The sequence below is a fragment of the Ranitomeya imitator genome, chromosome 10, assembly GCF_032444005.1.
Source record: "Ranitomeya imitator isolate aRanImi1 chromosome 10, aRanImi1.pri, whole genome shotgun sequence".
Taxonomy (NCBI): domain Eukaryota; kingdom Metazoa; phylum Chordata; class Amphibia; order Anura; family Dendrobatidae; genus Ranitomeya; species Ranitomeya imitator.
This window is the reverse complement of record NC_091291.1, coordinates 68,819,661-68,841,838: the sequence shown is the minus strand read 5'-3', so window position 1 is coordinate 68,841,838 and position 22,178 is coordinate 68,819,661. Positions and strand designations below refer to the sequence as shown.

The 22,178-nt window shown below is 44.8% G+C and overlaps 1 protein-coding gene across 2 annotated transcripts in view; it reads right to left on the bottom strand.

The window, feature by feature from the left end:
• Positions 1 to 22,178, bottom strand: part of SHISA7 (shisa family member 7) — a 293,288-nt gene that overhangs the window by 29,869 nt on the left and 241,241 nt on the right. For both annotated transcript variants that reach the window (XM_069741176.1, XM_069741177.1), the window contains exon 2: positions 18,600 to 19,371. In XM_069741176.1, the coding sequence (XP_069597277.1) occupies positions 18,600 to 19,156 (557 nt within the window). In that variant the 5' untranslated portion in view covers positions 19,157 to 19,371. The remainder of the gene's footprint in view (positions 1 to 18,599; positions 19,372 to 22,178) is intronic.

Below are 22,178 nucleotides of genomic sequence, written 5' to 3'. Positions count from 1 at the left end.
ACAGATGGGGCAGAGTGCTGGACACAGATGGGGCAGGATTGGACACAGATGGGGCAGAGTGCTGGACACAGATGGGGCAGAGTGCTGGACACAGATGGGGCAGGATTGGACACAGATGGGGCAGAGTACTGGACACAGATGGGGCAGGGTTGGACACAGATGGGGCAGAGTGCTGGACACAGATGGGGCAGAGTGCTGGACACAGATGGGGCAGAGTGCTGGACACAGATGGGGCAGAGTGCTGGACACAGATGGGGCAGAGTGCTGGACACTGATGGGGCAGAGTGCTGGACACTGATGGGGCAGAGTGCTGGACAGAGATGGGGCAGAGTGCTGGACAGAGATGGGGCAGAGTGCTGGACAGAGATGGGGCAGAGTGCTGGACAGAGATGGGGCAGAGTGCTGGACAGAGATGGGGCAGAGTGCTGGACAGAGATGGGGCAGAGTGCTGGACAGAGATGGGGCAGAGTGCTGGACAGAGATGGGGCAGGATTGGACACAGATGGGGCAGAGTGCTGGACACAGATGGGGCAGAGTGCTGGACACAGATGGGGCAGAGTGCTGGACAGAGATGAGGCAGGATTGGACACAGATGGGGCAGAGTGCTGGACACAGATGGGGCAGAGTGCTGGACACAGATGGGGCAGGATTGGACACAGATGGGGCAGAGTGCTGGACACAGATGGGGCAGAGTGCTGGACACAGATGGGGCAGAGTGCTGGACACAGATGGGGCAGAGTGCTGGACACTGATGGGGCAGAGTGCTGGACACTGATGGGGCAGAGTGCTGGACACTGATGGGGCAGAGTGCTGGACAGAGATGGGGCAGAGTGCTGGGCAGAGATGGGGCAGAGTGCTGGACAGAGATGGGGCAGAGTGCTGGACAGAGATGGGGCAGAGTGCTGGACAGAGATGGGGCAGAGTGCTGGACAGAGATGGGGCAGAGTGCTGGACAGAGATGGGGCAGAGTGCTGGACAGAGATGGGGCAGAGTGCTGGACAGAGATGGGGCAGAGTGCTGGACAGAGATGGGGCAGGATTGGACACAGATGGGGCAGAGTGCTGGACACAGATGGGGCAGGATTGGACACAGATGGGGCAGAGTGCTGGACACAGATGGGGCAGGATTGGACACAGATGGGGCAGAGTGCTGGACACAGATGGGGCAGAGTGCTGGACACAGATGGGGCAGGATTGGACACAGATGGGGCAGAGTGCTGGACACAGATGGGGCAGGGTTGGACACAGATGGGGCAGGATTGGACACAGATGGGGCAGAGTGCTGGACACAGATGGGGCAGAGTGCTGGACACAGATGGGGCAGAGTGCTGGACACAGATGGGGCAGAGTGCTGGACACAGTTGGGGCAGGATTGGACACAGATGGGGCAGAGTGCTGGACACAGATGGGGCAGGATTGGACACAGATGGGGCAGAGTGCTTGACACAGATGGGGCAGAGTGCTGGACACAGATGGGGCAGAGTGCTGGACACAGATGGGGCAGAGTGCTGGACACAGATGGGGCAGAGTGCTGGACACAGATGGGGCAGGATTGGAAACAGATGGGGCAGAATGGAGACAGATGGGACAAGATTGGAGACAGATGGGGCAGAGTGCTGGACACAGATGGGGCAGAGTGCTGGACACAGATGGGGCAGGATTGGACACAGATGGGGCAGAGTGCTGGACACAGATGGGGCAGGATTGAACACAGATGGGGCAGAGTGCTGGACACAGATGGGGCAGGATTGGACACAGATGGGGCAAAGTGCTGGACACAGATGGGGCAGAGTGCTGGACACAGATGAGGCAGAGTGCTGGACACAGATGGGGCAGAGTGCTGGACGCAGATGGGGCAGGATTGGAAACAGATGGGGCAGAATGGAGACAGATGGGGCAAGATTGGAGACAGATGGGGCAGGATGGGGAGATCATATGGGGCAGAATGGATACTCATGAGGGCAGGATGGGAGAACATATGGCTGGAGCCTGGAATGAGACACACGGGGGCTAGGATGGCGAATATTACCATAGGGGCTAATTAAGGGATATTATTGCAGTGATGTATTTATTTTATTTTTTGAGTATACTGTTTTAAATGGGGGGGCGGTCCTGTTACTGTGTAGAGTGATACTATGTTGCCTTCTTCATGTGGTGTAATGTAGAAGCTGGGAAAATTAAGTAATGTGTTCTACAAGCGGAACTCAAGATAACTGTTTTATTTCCTGCAGAGACGAGTCCTGGCTGGATGAAGTGATGGCGGTCAGTGCTGGATGAAAGATGAAGGACTTCACCTAGAGACGTCACTGGTGAGTCAGTGTTACCTATACACTGACACTATACACTGTATACTATATACAGAGGTCCTGTGTACAATGTCACCAGTGATCACTGTATTACCTATACATTATATACAGAGCTCCTGTGTGTAATGTCACCGGTGATCACTGTATTAACTGTACACAGACACTGCTTACTAATTACAGATCTCCTGTACATAATGGCACTGATGGTGATAGTATTGTGTTTTTTTTTTTTTTATTACTGATCAGTATTGTAGTATTCAGTCATTTGTGGTAATATGTGGTCTGGACATGGTGTAGCGGTATTTGTTCCTTGTATTTTATATTATTCGATCACTGTGGTGGTAATATGTCATCTGGTCATAGTGCTGTGGTATTTGTTCCTTGTATGTAGTATTATAGGTCATTTTAAAAATTGAAAAATAAATAAAAATATACCTAAATTGTATTGCATATTTTAACAAATATTTAGTAGGTTACAGTACAGTAGGGCCCGGCCAAAAGTGTCCACCGTGTTATGGTGGCGGCTTAAAAAATCTTTTGGCCAAAACAAAAGCTGCCGGCTATGTATGTGATCTGGTGATGGGAACTGTTAATGTGTGATAGGTGAGAAGTGGAGATTTTCCAAGAGAGAGCGGTGGGACTGTGGAGAGTTCGTGGGGTGGAGCCTGGAGGCGGGGCTGGGGTGGAGCCTGGGCGGAGTTTCAAGGGGGCCCCGAAAATTTTGCCAGTATGGGGCCCCGAAATTTCTAGTGGCAGCCCTGATGGCAGGTCCCTGGCAGCTTATCTCCGCCCTTATCTCTTTGAATGACAGGTCTCGCCCTATGTACACATACATAATTAGCGACTTATCAGTCAATGGGATAAAGCTACCAGTCACCTGCCTTAAGGTACCGTCACACTCAGCAACTTTACAATGAGAACGACAACGATCCGTGACGTTGCAGCGTCCTGGATAGCGATCTCGTTGTGTTTGACACGCAGCAGCGATCTGGATCCCGCTGTGCCATCGCTGGTCGGAGCTAGAAGTCCAGAACTTTATTTGGTCGTCAGGTCGGCGTTTATCGTCATGTTTGACATCAAAAGCAACGATGCCAGCTACGTTTTTACATGGAGCTAACAACCAGCGAGAACAATAAGTGAGTCGCCGTTACGTCACTGGATCGCTCCTGCATCGTTCTGGTGTTGCCGTGTTTGACGTCTCTACAGCGACCTAAACAGCGACGCTCCAGCGATCGGCTCGTTGTCTATATCGCTGCAGCGTCGCTGAGTGTGACGGTACCTTTAGACTAGTCAGTTGAAATACATTTTCCCTGACTGGATTATCAAAGTTTGTTTCTATCACTGCAGTGTTTCAGAGTAAAAGATGCATTATGTTTCCAGAGTAAAATCAGATAACTTTAAATGATTCCTTTAAAGAGAGTCTGTCACCTAATCTGAGAGCAGTAGAGACAAAGACCCTGATTCCAGTTATATGTCACATAATTGGCTGCTTCCTGCAGAGCTGATGAAATTGGTGTTTTATCCTGGGGAGATTATCACTAGAGGACTAGTAAACCTGCTGCCATGTAGTCCTCCACATTTGTGAGCTCTGTATAACCCATCACCCCCACCACTGATTGGCAGCTTTGTGCCTATGCACACTGTACATTGGTATATAACTTTGACAATACTTTATTGATACAGTCATTGCTGGAACTGTAAGGCTATATTCACATATTGCGTTTTTGCAGCTTTTTTATGCTTTTTTTTTGTAAATGTACAGTACCAGCAAAGTCTATGAGATCTCAGAAATCTCATACACACAGCTTCTTTTCATTTTTACTGACTGTTTTGTCAAAGAGCTGTGTTTTTGCAAATTGCAGCTTGTCACTTTTATAGCATTTTTGCAGCATTTTTCACCCATTTAAAATCTATTCTGACAGTCCAGGCTGTGTAATGCAAAAAAAAAGCTGCAAAAAATGTAGGTATCGGGTTTTGCTGCATTTTTGGTGGCAAAATCTGATTAAGTTGAATCAGATTATTTTTTTATGCACTAAACTTTATCAGCATGCACAAGATACAAATGTACTGACAAAAAAGCAGTAAAAAAAATGCAGCAAGAGCTGCTTTTTGTAAGCAGTTTAAATGCAACTTACACTTTTCATAAAAATACCATGCAGCGTGTGAACATAGTCTAAGACACTGTGATTTTTCACGCAGCTCTGAAACCCCACAACTTTGAAAGCTCACCAAAAACTCATCATGGAAGCTTAACCTAATTAGTGCAAGGTAGGTCCTAGGTGGCTTTTCCTCACCCAGCTCAATTGTCTCATGGTCAATTGAGGAATGACCCTGCACCAAATCAACCTAAATATTATTTACAGCCAAATGCATCATATTGTGTTGGGGCACTGTGTGGACATCATACTGTTTGGAGGGCACTGTGGCAACATCAAACTGTCTTGAGGACACTGTGTTGGCACAATATATTGTTATTTTGAGGGTACCAGAGGAGAATTCATTGTTGGGGTATTATACTGTATGTGGGGGCATTATATTCTATGTAGGCCATAAAAGAGTTATCATACTGGGTAAGAACACTAATGGGTTTCAAATGGGTCAAAATACTGTGTAAGTACTTCAATGTGTATGTGCAGCGCCCCAGGTTCCTGGTCGTTGCAGTTATGTCATTTTTCTCTAGGGGAGGGTGATATTACATTTGGAGGCAAAGAAGGACAACTGAATCCAGGTATCACAAACATGCAACACATTTCGCACTCCAGGCCAGCAGGGGGAGCTCTGCTCCTATTTATTAGGGCACTCCTCACAAAGCAGACACAAAGCATCTCAAATAGGTCTCCAAGGTCTGATTAGTTCGCTCAGTTTGGCCATTAGTCTGAGGATGAAACGCCGAAGAAAAAGACAAATCAATGCCCATCCTAGCACAAAAGGCCCGCCAAAATCTAGAGACAAACTGAGAACCTCTGTCAGACACAATATTCTCCGGAATGCCATGCAAACGATCCACATGCTGAAAAAACAATGGAACCAGATCTGAGGAGGAAGGCAACTTAGGCAAAGGTACCAGATGGACCATTTTAGAGAACCGGTCACAAACAACCCAGATAACAGACATCTTCTGGGAAACAGGAAGATCCGAAATAAAATCCATGGAAATATGCGTCCAGGGCCTTTCAGGGACCGGCAAAGGCAAAAGCAACCCACTAGCGCGGGAACAGCAAGGCTTGGCTCGGGCGCAAGTCCCACAGGATTGCACAAAAGCACGGACATCGCGCGACAAGGATGGCCACCAAAAGGACCTAGCAACCAAATCTCTGGTACCAAAAATCCCAGGATGACCAGCCAACACTGAACAATGAACCTCAGAAATTACCTTACTTGTCCATCTATCAGGAACAAACAGCGTCCCCACAGGACAGCGGTCAGGCCTATCAGCCTGAAATTCCTGAAGCACCCGCCGCAAATCAGGGGAGATAGCAGAAAGAATCACCCCCTCCTTAAGAATGCCAACCGGCTCAAGGACTCCAGGAGAATCAGGCGAAAAACTCCTAGAGAGGGCATTAACATTCTTAGATCCCGGAAGATACGAGACCACAAAATCAAAACTGGAGAAAAACAGGGACCATCGAGCCTGTCTAGGATTAAGCCACCTGGCCGACTCGAGGTAAATCAGATTCTTATGATCGGTCAGGACCACAACGCGGTGCTTAGCTCGCTCAAGCCAATGTCGCCATTCCTCAAACGCCCACTTCATAGCCAAAAACTCCCGATTGCCGACATCATAATTGCGTTCCGCAGGCGAAAACTTTCTGGAAAAAAAAGCACACGGTTTCATCAAAGAACCATCAGACTCCCTCTGAGACAAAACGGCCCCTGCCCCAATCTCAGAAGCGTCGACCTCAACCTGAAAAGGAAGAGAAACAACCGGCTGACGCAACACAGGGGCAGAAGTAAATTGGCGTTTAAGCTCCTGAAAGGCCTCAACAGCCGCAGAGGACCAATTCCTCACATCCGCGCCTTTCTTCATCAAATCAGTAAGGGGCTTAACCACACTGGAAAAGTTGGCAATGAAACGGCGATAGAAATTAGCAAAGCGCAAAAAATTTTGAAGGCCCTTCACAGATGTGGGTTGAATCCAGTCAGGTAAAAATGGTTGCCTGGGGAGGAAGTTAGTTAGTTGGTCCCTGACAGGGGTGGGTGTTGTGAATTCCGCTCTTGGGCTCCCTCCGGTGGTTGTAAGTGGCAATTTTGTGAGTTCTGCTCTTGGGCTCCCTCTTGTGGTTTCAAGTGGTATGGCTGCTCCTTGGAGTTAGCTGTCATCAGCTGCCTCCACTTATCTTCTCTTCTGCTCGGCTATTTAGGTCTGGCTGTTCCTTCAGCTAGTGCCACTTGTAAATGGTTTCTGGTTGGATTCACATCTCTTTGGATTTCACTGTTTTCCTGATCAGTTCAGCAAAGCTAAGTTCTTACTTGCTCTGTTCTGTTCACAGATTGTGGACTTATCCGTTCTGTGCTTTCTATGTTTGTCCAGCTTATCAGTATGAATTAATTCTGTCTTGCTGGAAGCTCTGGGAAGCAGATTTACCCTCCACACCTTTAGTCAGGTGTGGAGATTTTTAGTAAACTCTGAGTGGATTTTTGTAGTGTTTTATACTGACCGCACAGTATTCCATCCTGTCCTATCTATCAAGCTAGACTGGCCTCCTGTGCTCATCCTGGTTTCATTCTGTGTATATCTTTTCCCTCTCCACTCACAGTCATTATTTGTGGGGGGCTAATCTATCCTTTGGGGATTTTCTCTGAGGCAAGATAGCTTTCCTGCTTCTGTCTTTAGGGGTAGTTAGCTCTTAGGCTGTGACGAGATGCATAGGGAGAGTTAGGAGCATTCCACGGCTGCTTCTAGTGTTGTGTTGAGCTTAGGGACTGCGGTCAGTACAGTTACCACTTCCTTCAGAGCTCGTTCCATGTTGCTCCTAGACCACCGCGACATAACAGTACAAGTGGCCAAAAATGAATTAAATGCAGCTCAAAAGAAGGAAAAGAAAGTTCTGAACCATTTTTTTTTCTGTGCTCTAGTTTGTCTCTTTTTTTTCCTCTTGATATCTGGGTGGTTCAGGATATATGCTTTGGCATGGATGTTCAGGGTTTGTTTTCTCGTGTGGATCAACTTGCTGCAAGAGTACAGAATATCCAAGATTATGTTGTTCAGACTCCGGCTTTAGAGCCTAGAATTCCTACTCCTGATTTGTTTTTTGGGGACAGATCCAAGTTTTTGAACTTTAAAAATAACTGCAAATAGTTTTTTGCTTTGAAACCCCGTTCTTCTGGTGATCCCATTCAGCAAGTAAAAATCATCATATCCTTGCTGCGTGATGATCCTCAAGACTGGGCTTTTTCTCTTGAAACAGGGGATGCGGCATTATTGAATGTAGACGCATTTTTTCAAGCGCTCTGATTATTGTATGAAGAACCTAATTCTGTGGATCATGCAGAAAAAACCCTGTTGGCCTTGTGTCAAGGTCAGGAAGCGGCAGAGTTGTACTGCCAGAAATTTAGAAAATGGTCTGTGCTCACTAAATGGAATGAGGAGGCTCTGGCTGCTATTTTCAGAAAAGGTCTTTCTGAAGCCCTTAAAGATGTTATGGTGGGCTTTCCTACGCCTGCCGGTTTGAGCGAATCTATGTCTCTAGCCATTCAGATTGATCGGCGTCTGCGCGAGCGCAAAGCTGTGCACCATATGGCAGTGTCCTCTGAGCAAAGTCCTGAACCTATGCAATGTGATAGGATTTTGACTAGAACAGAACGGCAGGAATTCAGACGTCAGAATAGGCTGTGTTTTTACTGTGGTGATTCGGCTCATGTTATCTCTGATTGCCCTAAGCGTACTAAGAGAGTCGCTAGGTCTGTTACCATTAGTACTATACAGCCTAAATTTCTCTTATCTGTGACCCTGATTTGCTCATTGTCGTCCTTTTCTGTCATGGCATTTGTGGATTCAGGCGCTGCCCTGAACTTAATGGACTTAGAATTCGCCAGGCGCTGTGGTTTTTCCTTGCAGCCTTTGCAGAGCCCTATTCCTTTGAGGCGTATTGATGCTACACCCTTGGCCAAGGATAAACCTCAGTACTGGATGCAGATGACTATGTACATGGCTCCAGCACATCAGGAAGATTGCCGTTTTCTGGTGTTGCATAGCCTGCATGATGTTGTTGTACTGGGTTTTCCATGGTTACAGGAACATAATCCGGTGCTGGATTGGAAAACTATGTCTGTGACTAGTTGGGGTTGTCAAGGGGTACATAGTGACGTTCCTTTGATGTCAATTTCCTCTTCCTCCTCTTCTGAGGTCCCTGAGTTTTTGTCGGATTTTCAGGATGTACTTGATGAGCCCAAGTCCAGTTCCCTTCCACCGCACCGGGACTGTGATTGTGCTATTAACTTGATTCCTGGTTGCAAGTTCCCTGAGGGCCGACTTTTCAATCTGTCTGTACCAAAGCATGCCGCCATGCGGAGTTATGTTAAGGAGTCTTTGGAGAAGGGGCATATTCGGCCCTCTTCGTCACCATTGGGAGCGGGTTTCTTTTTTGTTGCTAAGAAGGATGGCTCCTTGAGACCCTGTATTGATTATCGTCTTCTTAATAAGATCACGGTCAAATTCCAATACCCCTTGCCTTTGCTTACTGATTTGTTTGCTCAGATTAAGAGGGCTAGTTGGTTTACTAAGATTGACCTCCGAGGGGCATATAATCTTGTTCGTATTAAACAGGGTGACGAATGGAAAACTGCATTTAATACGCCCGAAGGCCATTTTGAATACCTTGTGATGCCATTTGAGCTCTCTAATGCTCCATCTGTGTTCCAGTCTTTCATGCATGATATTTTCCGCAATTATCTTGATAAATTCATGGTCGTATATTTGGATGATATTTTGATTTTTTCCGATGATTGGGAGTCTCATGTGAAGCAGGTCAGGATGGTGTTCCAGATCCTTCGTGATAATGCTTTGTTTGTGAAGGGGTCTAAGTGCCTATTCGGAGTTCAGAAGGTCTCTTTTTTGGGTTTTATTTTTTCTCCCTCGTCTATAGAAATGGATCCTGTTAAGGTCCAAGCTATTCATGACTGGATTCGACCCACATCTGTGAAGGGCCTTCAAAAATTTTTGGGCTTTGCTAATTTCTATCGCCATTTCATTGCCAACTTTTCCAGTGTGGTTAAGCCCCTTACTGATTTGACGAAGAAAGGCGCGAATGTGACGAATTGGTCCTCTGCGGCTGTTGAGGCCTTTCAGGAGCTTAAACGCCGATTTACTTCTGCCCCTGTGTTGCGTCAGCCGGTTGTTTCTCTTCCTTTTCAGGTTGAGGTCGACGCTTCTGAGATTGGGGCAGGGGCCGTTTTGTCTCAGAGGGAGTCTGATGGTTCTTTGATGAAACCGTGTGCTTTTTTTTCCAGAAAGTTTTCGCCTGCGGAACGCAATTATGAAGTCGGCAATCGGGAGTTGTTGGCTATGAAGTGGGCGTTTGAGGAATGGCGACATTGGCTTGAGGGAGCTAAGCACCGCGTTGTGGTCCTGACCGATCATAAGAATCTGATTTACCTTGAGTCGGCCAAGCGGCTTAATCCTAGACAGGCTCGATGGTCCCTGTTTTTCTCCCGTTTTGATTTTGCGGTCTCGTATCTTCCGGGATCTAAGAATGTTAAGGCTGATGCCCTCTCTAGGAGTTTTTCGCCTGATTCTCCTGGAGTCCTTGAGCCGGTTGGCATTCTTAAGGAGGGGGTGATTCTTTCTGCCATCTCTCCTGATTTGCGGCGGGTGCTTCAGGAATTTCAGGCTGATAGGCCTGACCGCTGTCCTGTGGGGAAGCTGTTTGTTCCTGATAGATGGACAAGTAAGGTAATTTCTGAGGTTCATTGTTCAGTGTTGGCTGGTCATCCTGGGATTTTTGGTACCAGAGATTTGGTTGCTAGGTCCTTTTGGTGGCTGTCCTTGTCGCGCAATGTCCGTGCTTTTGTGCAATCCTGTGGGACTTGTACCGAGCCAAGCCTTGCTGTTCCCGCGCTAGTGGGTTGCTTTTGCCTTTGCCGGTCCCTGAGAGGCCCTGGACGCATATTTCCATGGATTTTATTTCGGATCTTCCTGTTTCCCAGAATATGTCTGTTATCTGGGTTGTTTGTGACCGGTTCTCTAAAATGGTCCATCTGGTACCTTTGCCTAAGTTGCCTTCCTCCTCAGATCTGGTTCTTTGGGTGTCTTTGGGTGTCTTTCTTGCCTTTGGCCGAGTTTGCCCTTAATAATCGGGCTAGTTTGGCTACTTTGGTTTCTCCTTTCTTTTGTAATTTTGGTTTTCATCCTCGCTTTTCTTCTGGGCAGGTTGAGCCTTCTGATTGTCCTGGTGTTGATTCTGTGGTGGACAGGCTGCAGCAGATTTGGACTCATGTGGTGGACAATTTGACGTTGTCTCAGGAAAGGGCTCAACGTTTTGCTAACCGCCGTCGGTGTGTTGGTCCCCGGCTTCGTGTGGGGGATTTGGTTTGGTTGTCTTCTCGTCATGTTCCTATGAAGGTTTCGTCCCCTAAGTTTAAGCCTCGGTTTATTGGTCCTTATAAAATTTCTGAAATTATTAATCCGGTGTCGTTTCGTTTGGCTCTTCCAGCCTCTTTTGCCATTCATAATGTTTTCCATAGATCTTTGTTGCGGAGATATGTGGTGCCCGTTGTTCCCTCGGTTGACCCTCCTGCCCCGGTGTTGGTTGAGGGAGAGTTGGAATATGAGGTTGAGAAGATTTTGGATTCTCGTTTTTCGAGGCGGAGGCTTCAGTATCTTGTCAAGTGGAGGGGTTATGGCCAGGAGGATAATTCTTGGGTTGTTGCCTCCGATGTCCATGCCGCTGATTTGGTTCGTGCTTTTCATTTGGCCCATCCTGATCGGCCTGGGGGCTCTGGTGAGGGTTCGGTGACCCCTCCTGAAGGGGGGGGTACTGTTGTGAATTCCGCTCTTGGGCTCCCTCCGGTGGTTGTAAGTGGCACTTTTGTGAGTTCTGCTCTTGGGCTCCCTCTTGTGGTTTCAAGTGGTATGGCTGCTCCTTGGAGTTAGCTGTCATCAGCTGCCTCCACTTATCTTCTCTTCTGCTCGGCTATTTAGGTCTGGCTGTTCCTTCAGCTAGTGCCACTTGTAAATGGTTTCTGGTTGGATTCACATCTCTTTGGATTTCCCTGTTTTTCCATCCTGTCCTATCTATCAAGCTAGACTGGCCTCCTGTGCTCATCCTGGTTTCATTCTGTGTATGTCTTTTCCCTCTCCACTCACAGTCATAATTTGTGGGGGGCTAATCTATCCTTTGGGGATTTTCTCTGAGACAAGATAGTTTTCCTGCTTCTGTCTTTAGGGGTAGTTAGCTCTTAGGCTGTGACGAGATGCATAGGGAGAGTTAGGAGCATTCCACGGCTGCTTCTAGTGTTGTGTTGAGCTTAGGGACTGCGGTCAGTACAGTTACCACTTCCTTCAGAGCTCGTTCCATGTTGCTCCTAGACCACCGCGACATAACAGGTGGGATCCTGTCAGAGATTGAGACAGAAGGGCAAGGAGCTGTGCCTGCCCAAAGTGCGGCAGCTTCTAGGAAGAGACACTGAAGGAGGACTGTATTGTAGAGAGGGTGAAGAAGTCATAGCAAAGGAATGGATATCAGAGGAGTTCTGCGCTACACAGGCTGCCTCCTTCTGAGGCGCAAGGATCCCGGTACCCGGAACACCGAGGGAGCAACAATCCTTTATGCCTTGCTCCAGAGACTGGCAGGACAGCTAATTTCATGCTACCTGTCCGCCCCTACACCCAGGAGGCAAGGTGGCACCCCTTAGAGGCTGGGGCATGATAGAGTCCCTGTAAAACGCCTCAAGCCACCAGTCATACAGGTTTGTCCTATCCATTTGGGGGACAGAGAGAGACATAACATCTACAACATCTGTGAGGACCTTATGAGAAGCTTAGCAGTAAGGTACTACAACACCACAGCGCTAGAGGAAGGCTACTGATTTCTACCTGGATAAGAGGTCACATACCATAGGAGACTTATTTAGGGTCATAATTTGTACAGATATTTTTATGCAAAGAGCATCTTAATAACACTTGAATTTTAATGGTACTGTGTCAGGATGTGCTACAAAAGACCGGAGAAGAGGGAGGTCTGCATGTGAAATGCTATCATGCCATCTAGACAAGATGCAGATGAAAAAAAGAGACAATTGTAAGATGTTATCTATAAAGGTACCTGTATGTAAATGTGAGTCTGCTGATGTATTCATGTACTGATGGTGGATCTAGTGATGCATTCATGTACTGATGGTTTTTCTAGTGACATCCATGTACTGTTGGTGGTTCTGGTGATGTATTTATTTACTGATATTGTTTCTGGTGCTACATTCATGTGCTATTGATGGCTCTGGTGCTCTAATTAAGTACTTATGATAATTTTGGCTTCCTATTCATGTACTGATGATGTTTCTGATGATAAATATAACAGAATCATCATCATTATGTTAAAATGTCACATTTATTCCTTGTATTGAAAAGGTATGTACATAAACAGATGTGAACAGGATCAACATGTTTCGACACTCAAGCCTTAATCATGGTCTATCATTATGGGCTGTGCAGGTGAATTTAAAATGGGAAAAATGGAAAATACCACATGACTGGAAAGGCCAATCCCATCTCGTACTAAATACAAAATCACCAAGAGGTACATACTAGAAAGCAAGCTAATAAGAATGATACTGTAAGATGACAATCTGTCTGATATTAAGTCCTAGTGGTATCCTTGTCTGTAATTTAAAGATTCAAAAGGATTCTCTGTTAAGAATTTTCTTTAGATTTCTCCACCTTTTATAGGTTTTTGGACTTTTTCTATACCATAGAAAGACAATGTAGAAACATCCCCATGGTGCACATTACAGAAATGTTTAGACGCCACAGAAATGTTAACCGCAGTAGCGCTATTCACATCAGAAATATATCTGCATATTCCTTTCTCTAATGGGGCTGTAATGCACCCTACGTATTGTATCTTACACTGTGTGCATTCTATAGTGTCAATAATGCCCACAGTATTACAATATAGAATGTTTTCTATGGGAAAAGCATGACTCATTGCGTCAGATGTAACATTGCTGCATTTTTTAACATGCTTGCAAGATATGCATTGTATGTGGCTGTATTTATAAAAACATTTTAAATGCTGTCATGTGTCATTAGACTTTTTGTTATCCATAGGTAGAAGAATAGGAGATAATATTGTCTGCAATGTGGGTGCTTGCTTTGCCACAAATCTTATCTGTCCCTGCCTAATCTCACACAAACGCACATCGGACTCTAAAAGCGGTAAGAATATTTTAATTATAGAAACAATTTGGTGATACTGTGGACTATACTGTGTAGAGAAGGTGATAGATTGATGAGACTTATCAATATATCTGTTCTTCTCCTTGTGCTCTAATAATTATTTATCTTTCGGTATTCGGTCCACCTTATTGCATGCTCTATTAAACGACCATTCTGGGTAACCCCAGTTTTTTAGTTCAGACAGTCCTATTTTTGATTCATTCTTATATGTGCACAGATGTACAATTCCGCTTGGTTTTAATTAATTTGCCAACTGGTATGTTTCTCATGGTATGAGCAGAATGGCATGATTGGGCTTGTAATATAGAATTTGTGTCTGTGCGTTTGTAAAAAGGAGATATCTTTACTGCTTTTGTTTGTGCATTGACCATTAAATTAATATCCAGAAAATTGTTGAAACAAGCGAATTTTAAATTAAAACTATTGTTGTTAATATATTGCACAAATCCAAGGAGCTTCATTTTTAGAGCCCCTCCAGACAAACAAATCATCTAGATAACATACCATCCACTGAATATTTTTGAGGGGCTGTGCAGATGAGGGGAATTACCGTGGCAATTTGGGAGTAAAAGTTCTTGTTTTTCAGTAATAATGTATACATCAAAAATATTCAGTAGATGGGATGTTATGGAGATGATTTGTTGTTTGCAGCAAATGTTACATCTTACGCATGTTTTTCCCATAGAAAACTTTATAAATTGTAATACTGCAGGCATTATTTATACTATAGAATGCACACAGTGTAAGGTACAATACTTAAGGCGCACTATTGGCCCGTTAGAGAAATGAATATATTTGTGATGTGAATAGCGCTACTGTGGTTAACATTTCTGTAGCATCTAAAAATTTCCATAATGTGCACCATGGGGGTGTTTCCACATTGTCTTTCTATGGTATAGAAAAAGTCCACAAACCTATAAGGGGTGGAGAATTCAGAAGAAAAATGGATCTGTAAATTGCAGACAAGGATACCACTAGGACTTAATATCAGACACGATTCCATCTTACAATATAATCAATATTTGTCTGCTTTCTAGTATGTACCTCTGGGTGATTTACAGTGGGGCAAAAAAGTATTTAGTCAGTCAGCAATAGTGCAAGTTCCACCACTTAAAAAGATGAGAGGCGTCTGTAATTTACATCATAGGTAGACCTCAACTATGGGAGACAAACTGAGAAAAAAAAATCCAGAAAATCACATTGTCTGTTTTTTTAACATTTTATTTGCATATTATGGTGGAAAATAAGTATTTGGTCAGAAACAAACAATCAAGATTTCTGGCTCTCACAGACCTGTAACTTCTTCTTTAAGAGTCTCCTCTTTCCTCCACTCATTACCTGTAGTAATGGCACCTGTTTAAACTTGTTATCAGTATAAAAAGACACCTGTGCACACCCTCAAACAGTCTGACTCCAAACTCCACTATGGTGAAGACCAAAGAGCTGTCAAAGGACACCAGAAACAAAATTGTAGCCCTGCACCAGGCTGGGAAGACTGAATCTGCAATAGCCAACCAGCTTGGAGTGAAGAAATCAACAGTGGGAGCAATAATTAGAAAATGGAAGACATACAAGACCACTGATAATCTCCCTCGATCTGGGGCTCCACGCAAAATCCCACCCTGTGGGGTCAGAATGATCACAAGAACGGTGAGCAAAAATCCCTTAACCACACGGGGGGACCTAGTGAATGAACTGCAGAGAGCTGGGACCAATGTAACAAGGCCTACCATAAGTAACACACTACGCCACCATGGACTCAGATCCTGCAGTGCCAGACGTGTCCCACTGCTTAAGCCAGTACATGTCCGGGCCCGTCTGAAGTTTGCTAGAGAGCAGTTGGATGATCCAGAGGAGTTTTGGGAGAATGTCCTATGGTCTGATGAAACCAAACTGGAACTGTTTGGTAGAAACACAACTTGTCGTGTTTGGAGGAAAAGAATACTGAGTTGCATCCATCAAACACCATACCTACTGTAAAGCATGGTGGTGGAAACATCATGCTTTGGGGCTGTTTCTCTGCAAAGGGGCCAGGACGACTGATCCGGGTATATGAAAGAATGAATGGGGCCATGTATCATGAGATTTTGAGTGCAAACCTCCTTCCATCGGCAAGGGCATTGAAGATGAAACGTGGCTGGGTCTTTCAACATGACAATGATCCAAAGCACACCGCCAGGGCAACGAAGGAGTGGCTTCGTAAGAAGCATTTCCAGGTCCTGGAGTGGCCTAGCCAGTCTCCAGATGTCAACCCTATAGAAAACCTTTGGAGTGAGTTGAAAGTCCGTGTTGCCAAGCGAAAAGCCAAAAACATCACTGCTCTAGAGGAGATCTGCATGGAGGAATGGGCCAACATACCAACAACAGTGTGTGGCAACCTTGTGAAGACTTACAGAAAACGTTTGACCTCTGTCATTGCCAACAAAGGATATATTACAAAGTAATGAGATGAAGTTTTGTTTCTGACCAAATACTTATTTTCCACCATAATATGCAAATAAAATGTTAAAAAAACAGACAATGTGATTTTCTGGATTTTTTTTTCTCAGTTTGTCTCCCATAGTTGAGGTCTACCTATGATGTAAATTACAGACGCCTCTCATCTTTTTAAGTGGTGGAACTTGCACTATTGCTAACTGACTAAATACTTTTTTGCCCCACTGTATGTATTTGGTACGAGATGAGATTGGTGGTCCCAGTCATGTGGACGTTTCCACTTCTCTTTTTTAAATTCACCAGCACAGTACATAATGATAGAGGCGTGACTCCTGCTCACATCTGTGGCCTGTCTTATGTACATACCGTACCTTTTTAATTCAAGGAATAAATATGAAGTTTTAGCAAAGAAAAGGACTTATATTTAGATAGAAGTTTTTTTCTCTATTTTATTTATGAGGGTCAGTTTATTTTCCTCTAGGGTATTTGCCAAATGCTGGACACCTTATTTGAAACCAAACGGCCCCGATTATAGTTACGCTTTATTAGCTTCCTTAACTATCCTTGGCTTCTACATTTAAAATGTAGAACATCAGGGATGAATATCGCTATTTTTTCCCCTGAATTATGTAAATGGTCAGCAAAAAATGATCGATTCTGTATCTAACTTTTAAATTGCACTCCCTGTTAATTCACATCTCTAAAGTACACCACTTTTTTTTACTTTTGATAACAACATTTGTGAAAAAGGTAACAATTCTTGTAGAAGGGGTCATCAGAGTTTACTACCTAACCCCTTGGAGGGAAATAATAATAATAATAATCTTTATTTTTATATAGCACTAACATATTCCGCAGCGCTTTACAGTTTAGGGGAGATGTGCATTAGAGGTCCTGTTGCCTTAAGGTACCGTCTCACAGTGGCACTTTGGTCGCTATGACGGCACAATCCGTGACGCTCCAGCGTCTCTCCATTATCGCTCCAGCGTTGTAGACTGAGGTCACACTTCGCAATGCACGGCGCTGGAGCGATAATTTCATGACGTATTTGCGATGTAGAATCAGCAGAGAAGGTGGAGAATATCGTGCACACCTTTGTTACACGATGCGATCATGCCGCCACAGCGGGACACTTGACGATGAAAGAAAGTTTCAAGCGATCTGCTACGACGTACGATTCTCAGCGGGGTCCCTGATCGCAGTAGTGTGTCAGACACAGATCGTAAGTATATCGCTGGAACGTCACGAATCGTGCCGTCGTAGCGACCAAAGTACCACTGTGTGACGGTACCCTTAGTCTCTGAGCCATTCCTTTGCTCAAGGTGGGGGGGTGAGAGTACATTGGCTTCATCTGCCTAGTGCACCATAATACTTTGCGCTGGACTTCCTTATACCGTCTACATTGTCAAAGCTCTTGAGCTCAGAGATTAGCTGCAGCTCTGTAAAAGTGACGTCACCAATGCACCAAAACAACAAAGGCTGGGACAGCGGTGAAGAGGTGGCACTGGATCTGGGGAGGGTAAGTAGTATGCAGTTTGTTTATTTTCTATAGCTACAGCAGCTAACTTCATAAATTTTTTAAAAAAAAGGACAATCCTGTAACTAAAGAAATTTTTCCGATGTCTTAACTGCTTAACATAGTACACGAAGATGTAAAAACATTGTCTGCAACTATTTATATGTTGATTGACTCAATGTTTTCAGACTCTATACCCCAACAATTAATTTTTAGAAAATCATTTGACTGTATATTTACATAATTTATGGTGAGGATCAAAATAGAAGACATGAAGTAGAAAATCTGGAGAGCAAAAAAAAGTGCAAATAGGGTCTTAACTGGTTAAAAGAATGGGGTACACCGGGGAGAGCTACACTCACCCTGTTTTGTTGCAACTAAGCAACATGTGAAAGCATGGATCAGCTGCTGCAGGACACGGGTCCAAAGACGAGGATAATGATGAAGCCGGATGTATGTGTCTAAATTTGCACTGCTGATAAAGATGGATGGCAGACAATATTCTTCAAAGATTTATTTCAAAACAAGTTAATAGACAACGCATTACGAGGTAATGCAGGACCTCTTCCTCGGGACAAGTTGTAAGGTTTTTTCCTGAGAAAGAGGTCCTGCATGACCTCGAAACACATTGATTATAAACTGTTTTGAAATAAAGCTTTGAAGAATATCGTCGGCCATCCATCTTTATCAGCAGCGCAGATTTGGACACATACACCCAGTTTCACCAAAATTGAAGACAGGCGCACTGTGACGTAAATATGTTGAGTTTGCATAATATATTGTAATGGCTATTTCATAAATTACATTTTTTTTCAACAAATTGATTCAACCAACACATTCAACTTCTTGGAATCTGACAATCTATATCTAGCTGAACTTTACATATTGTTATTCATTTGAATATGATGAAAACAATCTTTTCCTGGAATTCTATTTAGTTATCAACTCACCTGGGTACATTAATCTCTCTCCCCCGTGGGCGCCGGGAAGCCTTATTAAAGGCAATCTTGGCTCCGATGCCCATGGCTAGGGTGAAACTAATGACACCACAGATGACATAGACGGTGCTATTGGTCTGGTCTGCATGTCCATTATCGTTCAGCTTGCTGTTAGCACTGGTGGTAATAGGCTGGGTCGTGTGTGCCCAGAAAGGGCTGTTATAGTTTTTACAACTGTCTTGGTCCAAGCGCTTGTGACGATGCTCACAACAAAAGCGATAATGGCATGTGCCACAGCAATAACGGTATGTACCCGTGGTACAATTAAATGTGGCATCGTATTGCCCCATCACATCATAGTATCCATAACACATGTCTGGTACATTCTGGCTTAATGCTGTAGAGGCATTCTGGGATGCCTGGGGACGCTTCATGAGAGCAAGCAGCATTGGTAATGGTTGTGTTTGGTTCATCTGCTTTAGACTCTGGACAGCACCAACACTGAGAGCTGAGTGCACCCCAAAAGCATCTAAAGTAATACTGATTAAAACTGTTAAGAGATGATACATGGCAGATGAGCACTATGGCAATCTGTGGCAGTAACAAATATAGTTTTCTTTTGATGTGTGGAAGAAGAGCCTTTGTTGTTTGGCTGCAGTGCTTTCGAAGTCTTCGAATGATGAATGATGGCGGACCATGTACCTTAAACTCACTTTCAACTTTTAATTTTGCTTTAATAAACTTTATAAAATGTCTTCAATACAAAAATGGCTTTGAACAAAACCTAAAAAAGAAAACAAGAAGGTTAGACAATAAGAAAATAAAAATTTCCAGTCAAGCATAAATTAATATTTAAAAAAGGTAATAAAAATGTCTATAATACAGGCAATATTTTTTTTAAAGAATAAAATTAGGCTGCCATTTTCTAAAGTTTGATTTGAAAGTGGTTTGTTAAGTTCACATATGCTTGGATTGCACTGTACTTTGTTTCTCAATTTTGGTACAGATTCCAGAATTTAATGCCAACCCATACGTTACAAATGAACCCAGCTTTATATCTCTGTCAATGATTTTAGTCTTTGAACAATTTGGTCATTACAAAACTGGAGATATTTTGTAACTTGTTGATGTACTTTAATGTCATTTTCTCCTGGAAAGTGCACCTTCTTAAGTAAATTTATGCACGCTTTTTGTTTAAACAGACTGTCACGCCTGTCAGAGACCACAGGTTCAAAAAGGCTACCTCGGACGGACTTGGAACAGGTCACTTTGTCTAACAGATTCCAGAGCAACCATGACCTTCACACATTAAACCCTGTACAGGGATCTGGTCTTACAATGGGGTCCCCTGGATTGCTTCCATGGAAGGGCTGCTATCGGGAGGAGCGAATCAGAGGTAGCCAGTATCACCGAGAAGGGTCAAAGCCAAAAAAAGGTCAAGCCAGGAACATAGTAAAAAAAACAAGAGGATGGTCAAAAATACATGTCAAGGTCAAAAACAGGAATTATCAGAACAAACAAACAAACAGGAGCACAGCACAACAGTATACACCAGGACAGCAAAGCTATTGACTGGCAGTGGGAGTCAGAGGTTCAGGGGTTTAAATAGCTAACTGCCTCACCCAGGACTCTCAGGAAGGAGTGATAAAACCTAGACTAAAATTAACATCACACCTCCCACACCTTAAAACAGCACTAAAAGTCCCAAGGACGTAAGTTATAAAGTTGCACCACTACTCTGCAGCCAAAGCAGAAGCAAAGGAGGCGAGAATCAACCCAAATGTTAAACAGACTCACTTATGTATAAAATAACTAAGCAATTTTACAGCAGTACTTCTCAGGACAAGCACTGTATCTCTGCTGTTGCCCCAGTTTCTATTGATCGGCTGTAGTGGTGATGTTATGCTGAGAGTGCTGCAGCCAATCATAGAGCCCTGTGGCTTAAGGTACCTTCACACATAACGATATTGTTAACGATATCGTTGCTATTTGTGACGTAGCAACGATATCGTTAATGAAATCGTTATGTGTGACAGCGACCAACGATCAGGCCCCTGCTGGGAGATCGTTGGTCGCTGAAGAAAGTCCAGAACTTTATTTCATCGCTGGACTCCCTGGAGACATCGCTGGATCGGCGTGTGTGACACCGATCCAGCGATGTCTTCACTGGTAACCAGGGTAAACATCGGGTAACTAAGCGCAGGGCCGCGCTTAGTAACCCGATGTTTACCCTGGTTACCATGCTAAAAGTAAAAAAAACCAAACAGTACATACTTACCTACCGCTGTCTGTCCTCCAGCGCTGTGCTCTGCACTCCTCCTGTACTGGCTGTGAGCCGGAAAGCAGAGCGGTGACGTCACCGCTCTGCTTTCCGGCTCCCAGACAGTACAGGAGGAGAGCAGAGAAGCAGAGCGCAGCGCTGGAGGACAGACAGCTGTAGGTAAGTATGTAGTGTTTGTTTTTTTTTACTTTTAGGATGGTAACCAGGGTAAACATCGGGTTACTAAGCGCGGCCCTGCGCTTAGTTACCCGATGTTTACCCTGGTTACCGGCATCGTTGGTCGCTGGAGAGCGGTCTGTGTGACAGCTCTCCAGCGACCAACAGCGACGCTGCAGCGATCCGGATCGTTGTCGGTATCGCTGCAGCGTCGCTTAATGTGAAGGGGCCTTTAGTCAATATGGATGATACAGCTACTGAGCTCGGTATTTAGCTGCAGCACTGTTAGACCTGATGACAAAGGATTAGTGATGAGTGAACGTGTTCAGAAAACGTCTTATCCAAGCATGTGTAAGGAGGTGGCGGGGGCCCTCAATTGCCTCTTTTCTCCTACACACCGAACCCATGCAGTACCCCCATGGTTCACATATGTTTTACATTGTTATGCTGTGTATTGTTGTGCAATGTGTGATATATAATGTGTAAATTCCTGTATATGCTATGTAACAGCATTTGTACATAGTTGGCTTAGGGGCAGAAGGAGTTATATAAGGGGGCCAGTCCAACAAGCTTACAGGAAAGGGATTTTCTGGTTTGAGAGCAGAAGCATGGCAGGCTTGCCCAGGACAGGATGCTCTCCACAGTCAGGAACAGACAGTTTTCCGGTCGAGGGGATGAAAGCTGCCACAGACTGTCGGGCAGTGTGGATGGGCCCTAGTACTGTTGGACTATCTTTGCAAGGACTGTTGTGGTTCTCAAATCTGGATGGGAGCCAGTGATGCTGAGCAGCCCCTAGAAGTTGCGGGGACAGAGCAGGAAGCATTGTGTTGTTTACAGTAAAGTTTTCCCGTTGGAACAGAACTGTGGCTGTAGTGTTTTCCTGAGTACTCATCCCCAGCGACGTTCATGAGCATGTGATGAAGGTAAATGACTGTGACACAGGTCTGGGACCTCTCCTGCCTTTTTCATGTGCAAGGGATCAGGGTGCTCACTGTTGTTTACTGGACTCAGCCATGGCTACCACCTTAGTCGCCCTTGTTACACGTGCTTGGGTGTTATCCAAGTATCTTGGGCATGTTCATATATTATATTCGAGTTACCGTGGCTTCATGATTTGCAGCTGTTAGAAAGCCTGAACATATATTGGCATTCCC